At 33.5% G+C, this 20,402-nt stretch overlaps 1 protein-coding gene across 1 annotated transcript in view; it reads right to left on the bottom strand.

Moving 5' to 3' along the window:
- Rims2 (regulating synaptic membrane exocytosis 2) overlaps positions 1–20,402 on the bottom strand; it is a 291,163-nt gene that overhangs the window by 124,525 nt on the left and 146,236 nt on the right. Inside the window, 2 exon segments of the mRNA XM_032914664.1 lie at positions 2,879–2,979; positions 11,623–11,664. Coding sequence (XP_032770555.1) covers positions 2,879–2,979; positions 11,623–11,664 — 143 coding nt within the window.

Genomic DNA, 20,402 nt, shown 5'->3' with positions numbered 1-20,402 from the left:
AAGATGAAAATACAGCTTATTCAAAACTGAAATGTTATGTTTAGATATCTAAGTCTTCATGCTATTTGATATTTAATTGTGAAAGATTATGCTACTTCATCATCATATAAATCTCAGGTCAACTATAATGTGTGCTGCTAAGTTTCATCGACAAATTACATGTTTCTGAGTCAATGAGAAAAACACTGATTTTGGAGAAGAAAAATAAGTGAATCAATAAATCACTGCCAAGAATGGAAGGCTTAATCACATTCATGATAAGAGAATCCCAGAGCATGAAACTTGGATTCTCTCTGAGGGAATTCTTCTCTGAGGAAAAAGCCTGCGAAAATCTTTGATGAACTAGAAATCACATGTACACCTTCTCTTATATTCTTATTACAAATACTTTCTTCTTCCAATTCTGAGAACACCAGTCTAATATTTAATATGGCTGAACACAGAGCTTTGTACACCATCATCGACACTCCGGTATTATAGCTCACAGTGTAGCATGTGTTAAATGCCTACAGCTTTGAGTCTCATGTCAGTTGTCTCAGACTTGGAGCACTGGATTAGGTGTGACATTTTCTGACTTACTGGATGGTGACACTCAATTTTCTAACCTTCCTCTGCTTTGTAATGGAACCCACGCAGTTTCTTTACATTGTAACTGTACATAAGCTACTTCCTATTTTATATGCTATTTCCTAATCGTTCTCTATTTTATAACAGTAAGCAACCTAACTTTTATAATTTAGAACACAAAATTATTCAATATTTATTTCTAACAGTAGATAAATATACCTTCTGTATTTTGCCACAGGCTACCAATATAACAGTCAAAAATCTAACTTTATTTTATAACAGTTGATTACCTAACATTCAATACTTAATTGCAGTTCCTTTATAAGATAATTTTGGGAGGAATTGGATATAACATATAAAAACATATAACTCAATAGTAGTTTTTGTTAAGTGGCACTTAGAGAAAACCAAAATGGATAAAGACCATAGGTATAATGCCTCTCGTTAAAAAGAAAACATGATTCTTAAAATGTCTTTCAACTTAAAAAGCTATTAATATGAAAGCTAAAAGGAACATAATCTTCATTGACAAAAACCACTCTGCATTTTTTCTTTAAAAGAGAAAGGTTAACCTAGGAATGACTGGGAGATAGGCCACTAAGTAAAGACAGTCCCACATTAGGAATAAGTGCAATTGTATCTTAGTGGCTGGATTGTATGTTGGAGTGAGGTGAGTATAAAGTCCTAGCAGCAGAAAAAGGAATGCTATGGTTGTTGTCATGCACTGGTAAACTAGCCAAACTCCAAAGGGTAAGACAATTCACTCTCAAAATAAAAAATCCAATTTTCAATATTATTCATGTCTGGCTTCTAGCCAACAACTCTTTCCACTAAAAAATCTAAATTTCAGAATCACTTCACTTTTGAACAAAAGTTTTAAAACTTAGTATACATCGGCATCGCCTGATGGGGATCCCACGGACATGACACAGGCAGAGAATTGTGTATGTAAAATGTGCCCAGGTCTTTGCCTGTACTCTGGTATTGTACTTAGAAAATTATGCAGTTATCTTGCTCAGTATTATTAGTTTTTTGTCAGTACTTCATCTTTCTCCAAATCTTAAAGGGTCAAAGGTTATAAAAATTTGAAGTCCTTAAACATTCATTTACTAAAGAGTAGTGTAGATTTCAAACTTGTGGTTTGGGAAACAAAACTCTTAGCTATAGCATCTTTTTGCTCCAAGACACTGAAACAAACTTGTCAGGTATTTTAAATAAGAACCATTTTTATTGCTTCTTAAGGACTACTACTTAATTGTTTATAGTTTTAAAAACAAGGTCTCTCTGTGTAGCCCTAGCTATCCTGGAACTCACTTTGTAGAGCAGGCAGACCAGGAATTCACATAGATGGGCCTGTCTTTGCCCCTGAGTGCTGGAACTGGGGCTTATTGTTCCTTATGTGAGTGATGCCACTCACTCACTGAGCAAGTGTCTTCCTTATCCGCTATTGCTTGACTGTTTTACTTATCTGGCTGTCTGTAAATGGTGCTAATGCTTGTTTCCCAGGCATCCCACACTCTAGAAAGTGTTCTGTCAGTTAGATAAGCCCCACGCCTCTGGTGCTGCCTCTTCGTGTGTGTGTCACGGTGCACACCTTGCTCACTGCCTTTGCCTTGAAGGCTACCTCTCCCTTGCCTTATCTTGGCTTTGTTTCCATGAGACTCTCCTCTAAAATATGATATTATTGAGAATATGATATGTAATCATCATATTAGACAGGCTACCCATGTTATACAATAATGTGACCCTAAAAATGCCTTTAAAAACATCAAACCCCTGAAGACTACGATAAATAAAGTAACACTCTTAATTTTCTACCTGCCTATACCTCTTATCTCAATGTATAACCAGAAAATAATTTGAAAATATGCTTGCTAAAATACCTTTTGAACTAATGAAACCTCATAAGTACATTTTTGCTCCAATAAATAAGTAATAAAGCAGATTTAATTAAAATACTGAAAGAGGAAACATAAAACAGAAAAAGATGTATTGGAAAAACACACAGGATGATGATGGAAGAATTGCCTAGACATTTTTGAAGGTATACAAATTTTATAAAACGGAACAAATGTAAAAGCTCCTGTCTTTAGACTTTTAACTTAGGTGTTATATAGTAATGTGTTTCCAGTAAGGAGAAGCATATCCCTAAGAGCCGGTACACAAACACCATACATTGTAGAATTTACTATCACTGGGCCATTACATTATATGTTTGTGTCTGACTCATCTACATTCAGTCGTCTGAAAAAAATCTAGCAGCTTCATAAGATCGACTACTTTACAACTTTTAAAAAGAAAATTGTCTTGCCTTCGAATGGTAATCTTGTTCCAGTCTGGGATCTGATCCGGCTACCTGTTTGTATTTGTTAAGTTTCATTTGGCGATTTCTCTCCTCTATATCCATAGCACCTATCAAGTAGAAAAAAACCCATAAAATTAATATTTAGTTCTTACTTGTGAATCCTAATTAGGATGTATAAAAGAAGAAATGTGAAGCTGATAAACTATGTTCACTCAAAGTATTTGAAATAAATTAATGTAGTATTGCCTTTGCTTTAAGTTAAACTATGCATTTTGGTAAATAAAAACATAACTATTATATATATATATGTTTACATAATTTGAATATGAATAAAATATACTTGCTTTAAAAGAAAAGATAACTAGTAGAAAACATTGGCCCGAATGTGTCCAGAAGAATATATTTGATAGCATACAAATTTGGCACAAGAACTTTCGCGTTTAACTCATCATGTAAATTAAACTGGTCTGAAAATTGTTTCTACCTGTTTCAGTGCAATTTAAAACTGCATTTTAAAACTATTGTCGTCATATAACTAGATTGTGTTAAAGCAAGTCATCCTAGAGTACATTATAGGTTTACTTATCAGAAATTTTTGAATTTGAAATTTCGATAAGTAAAATTAAGAAATAAGTTTATGGAACGCACTTTTGATGAAACCACAATGGTAAATGTAAAAAGTACTATTGAAATGAACTAAAAATAGATTATAAAAAAGGAGAAAAATGAATGGTAAAAAATTAGTATCCTCAGTACCTGTTACCATTTCAAGAAAAAAAATCAATTTTAGATATCAAAGTGGTCTTTAAAACCCCTGATTGAAATTAAAAACTAAATTCAATCAGTCAACCCTAACAAATATAAAAAGTATACTTATAGGAAGATCATATTTTTCATAAATGTACACACTGAAAAAACAAATTTTCATAAATATATATACAATGAAAAACACATATGAAGACAATGGACTTAATGGGCTCAACTGGTGGGTATAGTAACACATTGTTATGTAAATTTATAAGCACTGCATATGTAGACAGGAATGTAAAAACACAGATACATACCCTTTGCTCAAGATCATAACTTTAAAACCAAAGTAAAGATATCTAGACAAAAATGTACCTATCAAAATAAACATCTAATACTTACCCGATTAATAATAATAATAATAATAATAATAATAATAATAATGTGATTGAAAATATAACAACACATTTGGCAGTTACAGAATCGTCTCGTAAGCCAGTTTTTAAAAATTCATTTAAAAAATAATACCTATGCACTGTAAAAAACTCATTATATATCGGTAAGTCTTATTAGTAAGAAATCTAAAGTGAAGATTGTTTAAAGATAAAAGGGAACACAATTTCCCAGAAAGATTAACAAAGTCTTAGCTAACAGTCTCCATAAAGATTTAAATGATATGACCTGTAAATATATTATCACATTGATGTTGTGTTATGAGACAGGTTTAGGCTGATCTTAACCTTCTGTCTAAGGCTCCCAAATGATGGTATTACTTCTGTTTTTATGCCATCAAACTTAAATAAATTAATCAGAAAGTGGTCAACAATTTATTAAGATAGTCATTTTAATAACTATGCATGTTAATATTGCAGAAAAACTGAAGGATATATTAAGACATATGAATATCTGTGATATATTACAAGTATAATACCCATTAGTTCATTAACTACACCTGTAAAATTGTTCCTACCTCAAGAAATACTCTGACATAAAACATTTATTTCCCAACAGCAAAAGAACAAAAAGTTAGCCCTGGATGAAAAAAATATGTGTAGTGAAAAGATGATATTAGCAAATACTGTCAAGGAAAATTCATTTAAAATGATGCATGCTGCTATCAGGATAGAAGACAGAGTGTTACATAGAAATATTACTAATTGAAGAGGAAACTTAAGCACATGTAGAAGACATAGATAGAATGCACATAACATAAACATAAGCATTTTCTAATATTTAGACTGTTTTATATGTCAAACTTTTATGGTACCTGCATTAAGTTCCTTCTGATGACTAGGACACATGTGACACATAGGGAGGGTTAGCCAACTTATAAAGAGAATAATAATAATAATAGTATACATTGTGTATTTGTGCCTGAACATGCATTTGTATGGTTGGTCTTGTAGTGGAATGTTCCTTTGCATGAGTGCATGGGTGTACGTATGCATGTTTAAATCACAGGGTAACCTCTGGAATCTTTCTGCAGATACTGCATACCTTGCATTTATAAGACAGAGTTTCTCATTGGCCTGAACTCACCTGTTAAGCTAGGCTGCTAGGCCAATGAGCCTCAGAGGTCTATCTGCCTGTCTCTGACACTCCAATGATAGGCATACAAGCACAGGGAATCATTTGTGGCCTTTATTTCCCGTTTAACTTGGGTAACAGTGATGAAACTAGGAGCCTCACTCCCTTGGGGTTTATAGAATAAGCTATCCTTTTCAGTTTATGGAATAAGCTATCCTTTTCAGTCCTACATTGCAGATCTTTTGTGTGCACCTTAACTTGGCTGCAATGCGATATGAAAGCAGTTAAAGGCAACATCTACATAAAGGTCTGTGGTTGTGTTCTAGTAACAAACCCACTGCAAGCAACGTATGAAGGCATTTCTTCTAGAATCAAGAAGGAAAAATGTAGTGTCATCTCATCATTCCTGTTCAACACATCAAATAAACATCAACGAAATTTTAGCCAGAACATTAGGCAAGAGAGCAAAATAGAACACAGCAAAAAGGAGAAGCTGCATCACACCTGTTTGAAGATGGTCTGATACTGTCAGTGAAAAACCCTCAAGACCCTCTCAGGACTAGAGGAGATAAATGCAGAAAAGAAACCAAAATCAACATAAAAATTAGTTGATTTTCTACATACAACAATAACAAACTCATTTAGACAAAAAACATAAAAGAACACCATTTGCAGTAGCATCTAGAGATTAAAATAAAATACCTAAGAATAAAAATATCATGGAAGGAAAGGTTCCTACAATGAAAATAACAACACATTAAAAAAAGAAAAAGAAAGAAAAACTGAAGACAATCTGGTATGCGGAAAACCTTCCATGTTTATATATTAAAATAGTGGCGACACACTGCCCCACTGAAAATTCAATGTAATCCTCAAGAAAATACCATTGTACCCCTTCACAAGTTAGAAAGGAAAGAAGCTGAAACAAACAAAGAAACACCAAATTTAAGTAGAAACAAAATAAAGCTAAAAATTTACAAAAGCAATCAGGAGCAAAACAAACAAAGCCCATATCTGATTTCAAAGTGGATAAAGATAGCAGAGGCAATTGATCAGGACAGATGTGTAAACCATGGAGTAGAAGACTCAGAACTGAATCAATGCAGTAGTAGCTGATTCTTGACAAGCGCCCCCAAACACTTATCAGACAAACAGTGCTGAGCAAATGGGACATTCACACGGAGATTGAAACTAACCCACACCTCTCAAATCTATAAAGACCAGGTGAAGATGCATCATGGACCTTTAGGAAAGACTTGACACTAAGAAAAACAAAACGGGAGAACCCATCAAGAATCTAGCAAGGATTTCCTGAATAGGACTCCAGTATCCTAGGGGAAAAAGCAAGAATTTAAATACTAAATTATGTAAACTCTGAAAGCTTCTTCACAGCAGAGGAAAGAGTCAACAGAATGAACAGAAAACTTACAGAATGAGAGGAAGGCCTTTGCTAGATATTTATCTAACAGTGGAATAATATACATAATACACAAAGAAATCAATAGACTTCTTTAAAGATTTATTTCTAATCATGTGAATAACTGTGTGTATGACTGTACAGGTGCCTAGGGGATTCAGAAGTGAGCATCAGATTCCCTGGAGCTGGAGTTACAACTGTTTGAGGGTTCTGCAAACTGGACACTGGTTAACCAATAAGTCATCTTTAATCTTTTAAACACCTTTAATATATTCTTAACATCAAAGAAAGAAAGTCAATCAAATATAGGAAAATTATCTGAACAGACATTTCTCAAAAGAAGGATAAATGAAAAAGAGTGAATGGCTTACAGTTTAGTCACCAGAGAGATGCTAATCCTACCTTCATTGGAATCCTATGTCATGACAGCAAGAATGGCTGTACATCTATTTGTTTGTTTACTTTCAGGAGAGGATAAGAAATGCTAGTTAAATTACAGGAAGAAAGGAACCCGCATGCACAATTGATAAGAAAGTTAACACTGCCACCTATGAAAAACAGTGCTTACTGAGCAGTGTGTGAGTCCTAGGTTTTCATTTCTAACCAATGGACAATAATCATAAGGTAGAGGTTGACAGTATGGAAGCTGCTCTAAAACAAAAACCACAAAACAACCTCAAGAGAATAGGACATGATTCAGCTATCATAATGGTAGGCATTTAGCTGAAGGAAATGAAGGTCCTGCCAAGGTTGGACCCCTAGTGCAGGGGAATATGGGCGGGGGGGCAATGAGGGGGATGTGTAGGGGAATACCTGTATGGGGGAGGTGGAGGGGAGGGAATGGGGGCTTATGGACAGGAAACCGGGAAGGGGAATAACATTTGAAATGTAAGTAAAGAAATATATCTAATAAAAAATTAAAAAGAAAAGAAAGTACCTGCAAACCTATGTTCTTCTGCCACTACTCCCTTTAGTCAAGTTGTAGAAGTCCGCTCTCACTCAGATACAGTGTTTCAGAGATGACAAGCTCAGGGGTGCATCACTAAAACTGGGATGCAGATGTTTCTGTGACAGTTACAGCCTATGCTAGCAGCCACAAGCTAATATACTTGAAATAATTCATTTAAAATATAAATAATTAGTAAGTAATGATACAATAGTATATGTAATAAAATAATTCTATATAACAGAAAAATGTTCCCACATATTTGGGGTTGAGCTATTAGTAGTTTATAGTGATAAAGAAAATTAAACTTTAACATCATTGGAAATGTAAGCCTCGGCTAATAAACTTACTAACCTTTTACTGATTAACACTTCAGACAGCTTTAGAAAAGAATTAACCACCTCTCACTTTTGTCTACAGCTGACATTCATCTTGAACTGTACTCATAAGATTTACTGACAGGATTTCCTCTATCTGAGCCTCTTCTTAGTTTCTCTTATATTTTTGGTTGTGAGCCTAGCCTTTAACGGCTGAGCCATCTCTCCAGCCCTTTAGCTTCTCTACTGATCCTTCTTTCATGGCTTTGGACAGAATGCACTAATCTTTTAGTCCTTGGTATCTATGGTTGTAGAAACTAGCACAATGTTGCTTAGTACAGACCAAGTCCTCATCTGCAGCAGTTTGACTGCAATAGAATGCCAGAGAGCCCAGACTTCAATGTTATAGAACTACCAAGCCAAACAGTTTTAAAATACACGCCCAAAGAGACTTCGGATTAGTTACTTAATAACAAAATTTGGTTTGTATAAATACAAGAAGCCAATAAAACCTTTTCTCCATACATTTTTAAAATTTGTATTTTGTGAATTCTATGAGTTTGTATATCATATTTCTAAGCTCCCTCAGTCCTTTCCTTAAATTCTTCTAAATCATGTGCACACTAGACATCATTTATTCTTATGTGAGCAATGTCTCCATTATCAATCCTCTGAATGAATCTCTGAACTCTCTCAAGCACATTAGTTCTACCCTCTGGTATATTACAAAAAGCCTTTCATAACATTTAAATGCAACCTCTGAATTTTCTTTCTTAGAGTAGCTTAATTTCCCCTTCTGTTTTTACCACTACAAAACAATATAGTATATTTTATTTACCTAGTTTTCAGTTTCTTGTGAAAATTTTCCAATCAGTTTCGTCTTAAAATTCATGACCTTTGTTCTCTAAATCTTTCCCCTGTAGATTATTTCCCCTGGAACATCCTATTCTTCATTTACAAGCAGCATGGCCTCAGCTTCTTAACAGAAGGTCTAGTTCTACTCTTATCCAGAATAGAAAGCTGACCCTTCAATAGAAGCTGTCTCAGAAACACTTTGATCTCACAAATATCTTTTATGTTCATTAACTAGCAAAGCAAATTTCAACACATCTCTTTTACCCTTCGTGGCACCTCAGTAACTTCAATCACCTGTAGGGAATGGTTCTGCTACTAAGGTCCTGTTCCCCAGTTGGTTCTTGATTTGTTGGTAAAGAAAGCCATGGGCCAATTGCTGGGCCGAAGGGTCATGTGAGTTTTCATAAGGAAGTGGCTACATAGGCCACTCCTATAGACAATTGGTCAGGGCAGTTTAGCAACTTACTTTTAGGGCAGATGGGAGAGGGGGCGGGTAAGAAATTGGTAAAGGCAACTTTTCCAGGTGGGAGATAGTAGCGCCCAGCAACTGGGCCAAGAAGGCAAATTGAAATGAACAACTGTGTGTGTGTTTTATCCAAGGCTTCAAGGGAAGCTAGGTGGGGGCTGGTAGCATGGTCATCTCCCAGAGCAAAGGTGCGTAGAGTAAAACTATACACTATAATCACCTATATAGAGTTTTAGTAGTAAAGTATATTTTGCCTCTCCAATTGCCATTATATTTTCTTTCTCAGGAACATACTCCTGGAGGCAAACATTCTCTTTGCATTGTTTGCAAATGTCTAACCCATTAAAAAAATAAATACCAAATTAGTCTCTGATAATAATTTCCTGTTTTCTTCAATTTGTTTTCAATATCATACTAAATTACAGTGATTTCATCAAATCTTTTCTCTCAGAAATTTAAAAATATCCGCATCTAACCATGACTTTCTCTGATCATTCATTAGCACATTAAATCAATTGTCATGAACTCCCAAATTCTTTATTCTCTCTTACTTTATAACTTTTCATCATCCAACCTTGGATCAAAATAATTACACTAGAACTGTACTAGTGAGTCAATCACACAAGCTAAAAGGAAACAATGCCTTGTGAATTTAGGATCTCCGTCCATCTAAACTAGCATATTCCTTTCTAAGTTCTCTACAACATCAAGACAAGCAATACTCCTCCTCATGATCCTCATTTACTATCATCTTCTTTCCCATGACCCTTCTTGCTCTTTAATTGCACTTTCAGCCCACAAAGTTCATAAGAGTGCCCTCAGACGAAGACCATTGCCAATCAGTGTTATTTTTGAGTAAGTCAGCATGACTCTTTCTCTCTACAGTCTGTCTCTACTGCCTAGATTCCTTCTTACAATTCTTTGTTCTTGAAGTCTCTTCTTTTAATGACAGGAAGTTTGTTCTAGCAAATTTCTAGACTTATTCTTCACTTATTTGAGTCTTAAATGTAAAATGACCTTCCAGCTCTTTGAATGTTCATATCTGCCAGTGGCATTACTTTCTAAAAACCCAGTATGGATACTTTTCTAAATTTCAGATTCACATATTTAATTGCTACTATTAATCCTTTATACTTGGATAACCCAAATGAGCTTCTTACCTAACCCATCTGGAAAGAACTCAAATTCTTCTGAAGGATATACAACCTGTATTTTCCTGTAAATTGTATAAGCATCCGGCAACCAAATAACAAGAGATTATTTATGCCCCCACTCCTGCATCAATAAGGCCTATTCCATGAATTGAAGGCACCACATCTTTATTAGCTTTTCATGTATTATATGGATATCCTTAATTTTAATCATTGTCTATTAACTGATGGATTTCTGTATTATTGATGACACTCTAATCTGTTCTTTTAAATGACTAACATCTTTGCATTTCTGTTGCTTAACGTATTTTAATAAATCTCACAGAACCTCTGTGAATTTTAGTAATTTCTATGTAACATTGCTTGAGGTCTTTGATCACTGCTGCCTTGATTCCATATCTATTTGAAAAGTTCTCTACAGAAACATCCAACATTTCCTAACTTTTAATTCAATATCAGAAGTATTGCTTGAACTAACATAAATCTTTGATATAAATGATATCAGTGTTTGTGATTCTCATATAATAATAGTACCAGTAATTAATTATTGCCATTATTTGCAAGTCAAGCCCTGAAAATACCTTCAAGGATATGCAGCTGTTTTGTTTGCCTTGATGTTGCCAACACATAGGACAGCATTACAGAATATTTGTTCAATGAATGTGTGTTTAATAAATATTAAAGTTTCACCTCTTACATGAATCCCTCTATGTATATATTTATTTAAAACATTTTATTTAAATTTGTAATTTTATTGAAAAGACTAAAATCATTCATACTAGCAAATTAGCATAACATATTATCCTGATCTATTAATTTCTAAGTAATAGGAATAAATAAATAAATGTAAGAAACTTTCTTCAGAGCAAGTATTAAGTCTTAGGTATCCTAATATCCTAGAAAAATACTGGCCATAATATACCAAAAATGCATTTTTCAAGTTATGTAAAAATAGAACAAATCAAGTTTAAACAGAGAATAAGTTTGGGAGTAAATTATGACTAATTAATGTAATCTAGGTGATTTTTCTCAGGTAAATAGTCACATATATACATATACACATATATGTATCTCTTGGGTCTCTGGCTATTTTCTAGTTATAGAGAGACAAGACATGAATTTTGTGAAATTCTATTTTTATCCATAAAATTGAAGCACCTATTGTAAAAAGTTGTATTATAAAAACTTAAACACCTGCAAAATTTAATATTTTCATATATTAGAGAAGTGTAAAGTTATGAAATGAGCAAACGTGGTAAACTGTTTCTAGAATAAGTCAGGTTACATGAAAAGAGAGCAAAGGAGGCCAGGAGCAGACACAGACCTGAGTTTCTCTTCCTTGTGGAGTCCATGTCTTCTGTGATCACTGCATGCAATGAACAGACATAGACAAAGGAGATGGGTATGAGTGGATGTTCTCGAAAGCTAGAGAGACGCTGAGGGAAAGAACCCGAGCCATTCTGACAGCAGTCCTGTGCAGTTGTAGGGAAGAGAGTCAGATGTATACCATAACAGATTAGAAGAACTGATGGGAATGTAGTTAGGTAAGTACAGGTTAGCAGAATGAGAAAAATAAAGTTAGTGCATACAAGAGAAACTGAAAAAGCACAGCCAATCTTGAATACTGACACTAAAAAAAAAATACCATTAGTAAAACCAATATTATTTGTATGTCCACATATTTCAAGACATTACTCAGTCAAATTTAAACCTATGCAAATACTTTCAACATCTAAGCATCTGAATAAAGAATTTAATTGAGTCATTATTAAAAAGACCTGGGTCCCACCCAAAATGTGGTGTTTGTTTATCAGGCCAATATTTCATTAAGTCACTTCACCCTAGTTAAATGTTTAAATAGAAAATTAAAAAATAATAAAATATAATATAATTCATTATAATAAGAGTAGATTAAAATATGAGGTTATAATTTATCACTGAAAATTAAAATTGTCATTTAATTTTGACAAATGTTTATAATATTCATTTATAATAATTATTTATTCAGAAAATTCTTATGAATATCACATTATAGATTATTGCTACAGTTTCTTTTAACTTTTACCATTGGAAATCACCATTGACTGGAATGGATGTGGCATATGTTTGGGTAATAATACTTTTCTAACTACTATTTGAGAAATTGAAAAGCTATTGGTTTATACAGTAATTTGAAATCAAGAAAACAAAGCCAATTAAATTAACATATTGGTGAGGCAGTATTAGTACAATTGACACAGGAAAATGTTACAACACAAAGTCATAATCTCCTATCGAGATCAAGTACTCATCTGAGTTAAAGACGCAAAATTCTTTAATACCACAATCAGTTCTTGATTAAGAGAATTATAGTCTTTGAGTTATTTATGAAGGAAAAAACATGTTGGAATGCAAGTATATAAGAACTGTAAGTTCTGAGGTAATTAATTCTTACAACAAATGTTTCTTTTTATTAATGGCAAGAAAACAAACTCTATTACAAGAAAAGTTCTAAAATATCTTAGAAAAAGATGAAAGCTAAAATAACTGGAAAAGGAATGGTACAGTTTGGATAACTAGCAACATGTTTTTATTGTGTAACCATATTTTCACATATCAAAATGATATATTCCTCCCAAGTGCATTTCTAACTGGAGACCACTAATAGGGTTGACCACAGTAAATAGATACTGTGCCCTTCTGAACTGTACTCATGCGCGTAAAAACTACGCCTTTATTTCCTTTACGTGCTCATTACACCTGGACTCTGAAGATAATGTGAACAATTAGATACATTAACAACAAAGGTCCATGCTGAATAACATCACACTGTTATTCTTTGATATGACATTTTCATAGGTAAACATTTAGCACAGTGCTAAAATAGTTTCATCACAGTTAGATGTAAATTGGTAAGGACTGGGAAGAACACAGTCATTTACAGACACTTGCAGCATCTCTAAGAGAACGTTGTTTTTTCAGAAAACACGGATTGCAATTAAGCTTCCTTCCCAAACCAGTATTTCCTTGTACACTGGGTTAATTTATATGGTTTTCATATTACATATTGCTTTTTAAATGACAACTCTTCTCAATCTCCCCCATTATTACAGTAAATAGTGGAAGCATAGAGAATCCGAGTGAACGTATCCAAAGTCACAGAACAAGCATCAGCAGGACGGTACCAGAACAAAGCTTCCTACTCAATGCTCTCTGACCACAGACATGGGAGGGAGGGAGTCAGACAAGGAAAGAGACCAAGAGCCCACGCTCTCACCGTGACACCCAGACATTTAATTATAAACACTCTTAGAAAAACAAAACAAAACTTCATAGCAATGGTCAAGGAACCTAGGATGATTTCAGTTTTATAGGTGACAGATTAACACCTACATTCTCAGACACAGTCATTTTATAAGTCTTAGACAATACAAACTTTATGTTATTTGTAATGGGGATTAAAAGGATACATCTTGACCACCATATCTCAGTACTAACAAAGAGTGTCCATTAAAAAAGTGTCCACTTTCATTATTTATGTAACTATGATACAGTGAAAAACAGGTCAAAAAGTAGATATGAAATATAACTGTAGCAGACAGACGCAAGCAAATCAGAAAGACTCCATGTATAAACCCAGTTATATCAGCTCTGTGGAATGCTTTCTTGCCTTCCTTATAATTATATTATGTAGTATGTGTTAAATCTGTTTCATTTAAATAAAAACACTTAAAATCATAAATCACACTTCAATCCAGTCTATATCATGCTACAAATTGTAAAAAACAACAACAAACAAACCTTGTTTGTACAGGGTATTGTAATGAAGAGCAGACTCCACTGAGCCTTAAAAGAAGCTGTCAACTTGTGGGTTGCCATGCTCCCGTGAACTTAATGAGTTATCTGCCTCCCAAATGAAGTTGGGTAGGGTTATAAGGTAGATGGGGAAGACAATGAGGGTTATATGTATATTTAATTGTATACATGTGAGAAATTCTTAAAAATGAAGTCAATTTTAAAAAAAGAAGTTTTATATCTCCCCTGCAAACCTCCCATTCTGTAGCTTGCATTTGGTCATTCCTCGGTCACAAGTGCTATACTCCTCAGTGCAGTCAATGGTAATTGAAGAGTGAATTCCTCTCTCAGGCAACAATCAGTACCACACTCCTAATATCAGCAAACCAGAATCTCCATTTAACCATAATCAGGTAAGTGATCACAGACAGAAAAAGTACCCTTCCTCATAATTGCTAGCTTCTATCAGTTATGCCTAGACTTTTGTTTTAGACTTAGCAAATACAAAGATCTTATAAAGAAAATGTTCATTGCCTTTTCGGTTCATTATAGCACAGCAAACAAAATATGTTCAGAAATCACAATAAAATATAAATTTAGGAAAACTCATAAGCGCTAATTTATCATTATGTAAAATTGTCTTTCTCCAACACAATGAAATGAAACACAAATGAAAGAGTTTAAGTTCCTTAGGGAATGCAGTGTGGGAATTTATTAGGTGAGAGATTTATAATGACACTGTAAAAAAGATGGATCTTTCCAAAACAGGCCTGGATGAGCACATAGTCAAGCAGGACGGCTTTAGGGACAATCAGGAGAGACTGGACTCTGGTGTCTGTCTGAGGTCCTGAAATTAGTCCACTGAAGATCACATGATGGCTGTACTGATGTCTAAGTGTTTTACTACTACTTACATTCAAAGTTCATCTGCTAATCTGTGCCTTATTAATAAATATTAATTTGCCTTACACAAATTTTCCTCTATCAAAAAATGAATTAGTTCTATCACAATCTATAAATAATCAGAAAATATGTAAAAGTAACTAAAAATAGAATCCTGAATAATCTTTTCAGAATGAAAGGATAAAAATATCAAATTATAACTGTATACATAGGAAGCAATAAATTGACTAACAATTCTTTTATGAATTCTTTTATGAATTATTTTACTATGTTTCAAACATAGAATTCATTAAAGTGCTATTTTGACACATTCTGAATGACTGAAATATCTGTGAATCTATCGCACTTCCAAACATTTATTAAATGTGAAAAAGTCAACCAATTAGCCTTCTCAGCATACTTCCTATGTGGCAAACACAGTTTGTAACTGAACTATTTTATGTAGACGTACACTTTTTCTCAGAGGTAATTTCTAGTCACTAATGTGCAGATAAACTCACAAATAAATGTAAATTAAACAATTTAACATGTGTTTTCAATGTATAATAGTACTCATTGAATCTCCAGGGATCATAGCTTTCTTGTCTACAGTAAGATTGCAAATAAAAAATAAATTATATATTGTCAATGATTATGTATCTTCCATTTATATTAAGAACATCTAGGGCTGGGCTTTGCCTAGCATATGTTGGGGCCGAGGTTCACCAAAAACAAACAAACAAACAAAAAGACCAGCTCCATTAAATTTATACACTAAAACAAATCTAAAATGCATGCCTAAAAGGAGTATGAATGACTAAGCAGTAACTTCTGGACACTGTTCTGTCCTCACAGCAGAGAGCTTCATGTGACAAAGGGGAGGATATGACCACACACACGCCCAGGGGCTCCATCTCTGGAGCCGTCCGTCACATTAGAAACTGAACGATTCCTCACTAGGACATCTTATTGTGAAGTGGGATAAAGGAAAAAGCAGACGCCATTCAAAATTCACTCAAACATTTACCTCATTCTCTAATTTTTATCATGAAAATTAGCATTTATTACTAAAGTGTTTATCACATTTGTTGTTGACATACTTTCTAAAATGGAAAAGTTGCAAAATGTTCTAATTTTTGTATATTTTTAAAGGACAACTGAAAAGAAGAACAGTATATATTACTGATAGACCAGAAACTTGCCTTTAGGGTTTTGGTTCATACACAGAGACACCTTTTCCAATATAACATTTTACTACAATCGATGTCTGATAACCAATTTTGATAACCCATGAAAGGTTGTCTTAATTTTAGTGGATAAAACCAAGAACTGAGCACTGATTTTAACACATAAACCATTGAAAGCCTAGATTTACCTAAAGATAAAGACTCCTATCAAGTCTTCCATAGAGTCCAGAGTTAAAAGTCCCACATTAAAAATAGTACCTCTTTATATCCTTCATGTCTTTTAAAACTACAAAAAATTTTGGTAAGTATGCATTCCACATTTATTCTATTTCACTAGAATATCATACAACTAAAACTTTAATTTCAATTGTATTTGATTTAGACAATCAGTTTTCATGGTATAACTCATACCAAAACTTACAAGTGTCAAAACACAAAATTTAAATCATCATTCTGACATGAAGTACTCACCAATTTCCTTTACTGAAGAAGTATGTCCAAATAAAGGATATATGTAATTATACATATATTTATATACATACATATACATTTATTTATATAGTATACACACATTTTATATGTGTATGTACATTTTATATGTGTATGTATATAATAGTATATATTATGCAAATAAAGTGAAATTAAATCTTTGATTTATATTCTTTTAGCCAAACACTGCATGGGCTTGTGATCTTGACATAAAAATATAGGTTTATATAAAATATCAGGTTTGATGCCACGTAAGAGTTTATGAGCAAAGATAATCCACATCATACAATATAGTGAGGAAAATTAGTCACTTTGTTTTTAGTGGTAGAAATCTAGCAGAGATTCTCGCTCAACAAGCAAGAGCTCTATAAACCATAATACAAATTATTTTTACATCTGTATTTTTATATCTCTTTAAACATATTAAAAAATTACTACTTTCCAATACACTGAGTCCAGTTAAGACTTGCTAAACATAGTTTCATTTCCAATGAATGTATTTAAATCCCTGAAATGACTTAGGTTTCATTTCATTTCACTTGACTTTCCATCGGCTCTCACACTGTGGACTTTCTGTGCAGTCAGCTTCACCAGCACTCCACTCTCCTTAGTAGCCCTTGTCACAATGGTTCAGTGCATGCTGCAACTACTTTTTAACTTGTTTACGTCACCAAAGATTCTAAGAGGACTATTGCTTTGTCTTTCCTATGAACTCAAATGATTCATATTGGTATTAATGTTGGCATTGCAATAGACGGTAATAAATACTCATGAATGAACTATTTTGACTTATACTTTGATATATTTAAATTACAGGTTTTTCAGCTCAGAGAAAAATAAGCAAGCACATGAAAATACACTATCATTGTTCCTACACACAGCCATTTAAAATAATATAATAAGTAAAAATGATTCAAGTATTTTAAAGTTGATAAAATTTTATTGTACACTGATTTCTCTAATTACAAATTAAAAGTTGTAGTGATTATTGAATAGGTCTTAGCAACTTTCATGCCTTTCCTCTTAAAATATGGGGATGGGGTTGGGGACTTGCTATGAAATCAAACTGTTGTAAAAATTGAGGAGAAGAAAGCGAAACATTTCACCTCCTTGATAACATGAATGGTTTGAAGAGACACTTTCTGAGTCTGTGAGCTGTGCCGTCCCTTTTCTTTCCTGTAGTAGCCAGTAACTTCTGACTCCCTAAGTGGCAGAGAGATCATATTGTGGCACAACTCTCTCTTGGCATTTGCAAACTAAAAATAGGGATGCATAAAAAGACAAAGTGGGATATTTCTATTGAGCTTTCTTCAGTCCTGTTGAGAGAAGTGAGTGCTTCTCCATTAAAGTACCATCAAATACATAAAGCAGACATTCTCTTGTGCTTACACAGTAATTTTTCCTTTAAAGACATGAGGTTAATTTTATAAGTAAATCATGTTACACATTCTTCATGTACTCCACACTGGATCTGCACACTATAAAGTTCACATCAAAATGAGAGGTGAGGTACAAGGACACACACTTTAAAAAGCATGAAATGCAGTGTTTATAGTCTCATGCTTTCATGTGGTTTCCACCCTGACAAACCTGGCTCAGACTGGAGTTTCGGGGTCGGCAATGGTTTGTCATCACTTACTGTACCATTCGCCTTTCCCTGTTGGTCTTCCCATGTAACTTCTAGTACAAATTAAAAAAAAAAAAAGGATCAGTGCTTGTCAGAAACACAGATAATGCACATAACAAGACCTCAAACCTCAAAGAACCTTAGGAATTGGGATTAAAGAATCATTCTCCCAAATTCTACAATATGTAAGTTGTTAAAAATTTAAATGTAGAAATTGATATGGCTTAAGTTGTTTTTATTGAACTCAAGATCTAAAATTTTAAATTATGCTTTTTGTAAACCTTTAAATTTATTTTCAATAAAATGAATGAATTCAAGGTATGAAGAAAATAATTAATGATAGCTTAAATAATTAAATGATAGCTTAATAGAGAATAACCATTACTTTGTTGATTCAAAAATGTGAATTTATTTTAGAAGTAAAAATTATTAGGAACTGTTTTATTGTGGTAAAATATTTCTATGCAATTTTAAAGATTTTTAATACATATGAGAAAAAATTAGTTTCAACATATAATAAAATAGCTATTTAGTTTGCTACTCTATTAATTATCTGATAAGAAAACTAATATGCTAAGAAATATTTCAGTCAATCTAGCAATAAAACAGGGCAAAAGCAATTCTTGACATCATGAACATAGGTTACTTGGCATATCCAATGGCCTAGAAGAACCTGCAGATTGGTATAACTTTCTTCATTCCATAAGTAAGTGTTAAGCATCCACTATAATGAAGGCATGTGCACAGGGACCAAGGACACAGCAGAGGACAACATAGGTGCATCCATGATCTCATGAAGGTTCTAGAAGGCATGTAGCTTACTGGTAAAGAGCTTGTGGCACTGAACATGGAAGCACAATGACTTAGAGAAAACTGCTAAACAGACAAAGTAAGCAAGAAGGAAATGCATGTCTAAAGCACGATGACATTTTGGAGTATAGTCAGAAAAGTCCTCTCTAGGTAGGCTAGTCTTGAATAAAGAACCTCAGAGATTAAGGTCATTCAGGAGAAAAGGACGTTACATGTAAGAATAGTCAAATGTAAACATTTTAAGTTAGAAGTATGTCCAGAGAAACCGAGAGGTCACTGTGGATGAAGCAGAGTGGACACAAGCTAGATGAAGAGGAAAAGAGATAGAGTGATGGACACAGGGATAGCAACTTGTTGGGCAAATACTAAAATGTTCCTCTCAACCACTAAATCTCAATTTTGCATTACTTCTTTCTTTTAAAGTAATTTGACTTTGAATTTATTTATGAACTTATAGATGTTAAAGGGCTTGTTCTCTCCTTTTTTATTACTTTATTTCTAGTCCAACAGTTGTCCCCCCTATTCCAACCTCTTACAGTTTCTCATCACACTCCTCCTTCTCCCGTGGGGGAGAAGCACTAGTTCTTAAAAGCAACCTTCTTATCTTCTTTTTTAAAAATTTATTTATTGCATGTGTATTTATTGCATTGTGTCTTCCCATACACAATGTTCCTGTGTGCACATGCTAACACACACACATGCACAGAGAGAGAGAGAGAGAGAGAGAGAGAGAGAGAGAGAGAGAGAGAGAGAGAGAGAGAGAGAGAGAATGAGAACATGCATGGAAGTCAGGAAAACTTTTAAGAGTCAGTTTTATGTTTCTACTATGGACTCTCTGGCTATGTCTTTATTCACATTCCTCTACACAGTGGTAAACCATTGCTACTATGCACATGTTAAATTGCATAAAATCTCACCATACATAAAGCTCTGTCTCTTTACCTACTAGTCTTCCTATGTAACAGAACATTCCCATTTAACAAAGCTGGTCACGATCATTACTAAGGGAAAATCAGATTTGTAGAATGTAAGTTAATTTGTCTATTATTTTGAACTAATGTATCAATATGCTCTAAATGAGTTAGGAATCACTAAGGAGGAAAGTTTCTCTTAGTAAAATACTTTCATTTTCCCGAAGATTCCAATTAAACATTTCACTGTTTAGAATTCAGTCGTGGATCTAAATTTTACAGTGTTATTAAGCTGACATATTGTTAAAATTTAATCATTTCGAGGTATGAAAATCCTAAATTATTACTTTATTTTAGTATTTATGTGTGTAGATGAGATAACTTAGTATTGACTTAATAAATTAAATAATTTGAAGCAGATAAG

Source organism: Rattus rattus, chromosome 1 (genome assembly GCF_011064425.1).
Source record: "Rattus rattus isolate New Zealand chromosome 1, Rrattus_CSIRO_v1, whole genome shotgun sequence".
NCBI classification, from domain to species: domain Eukaryota; kingdom Metazoa; phylum Chordata; class Mammalia; order Rodentia; family Muridae; genus Rattus; species Rattus rattus.
Note: the sequence above shows the minus strand (reverse complement) of the source record. Positions and strands in the feature narration are given on the sequence as shown.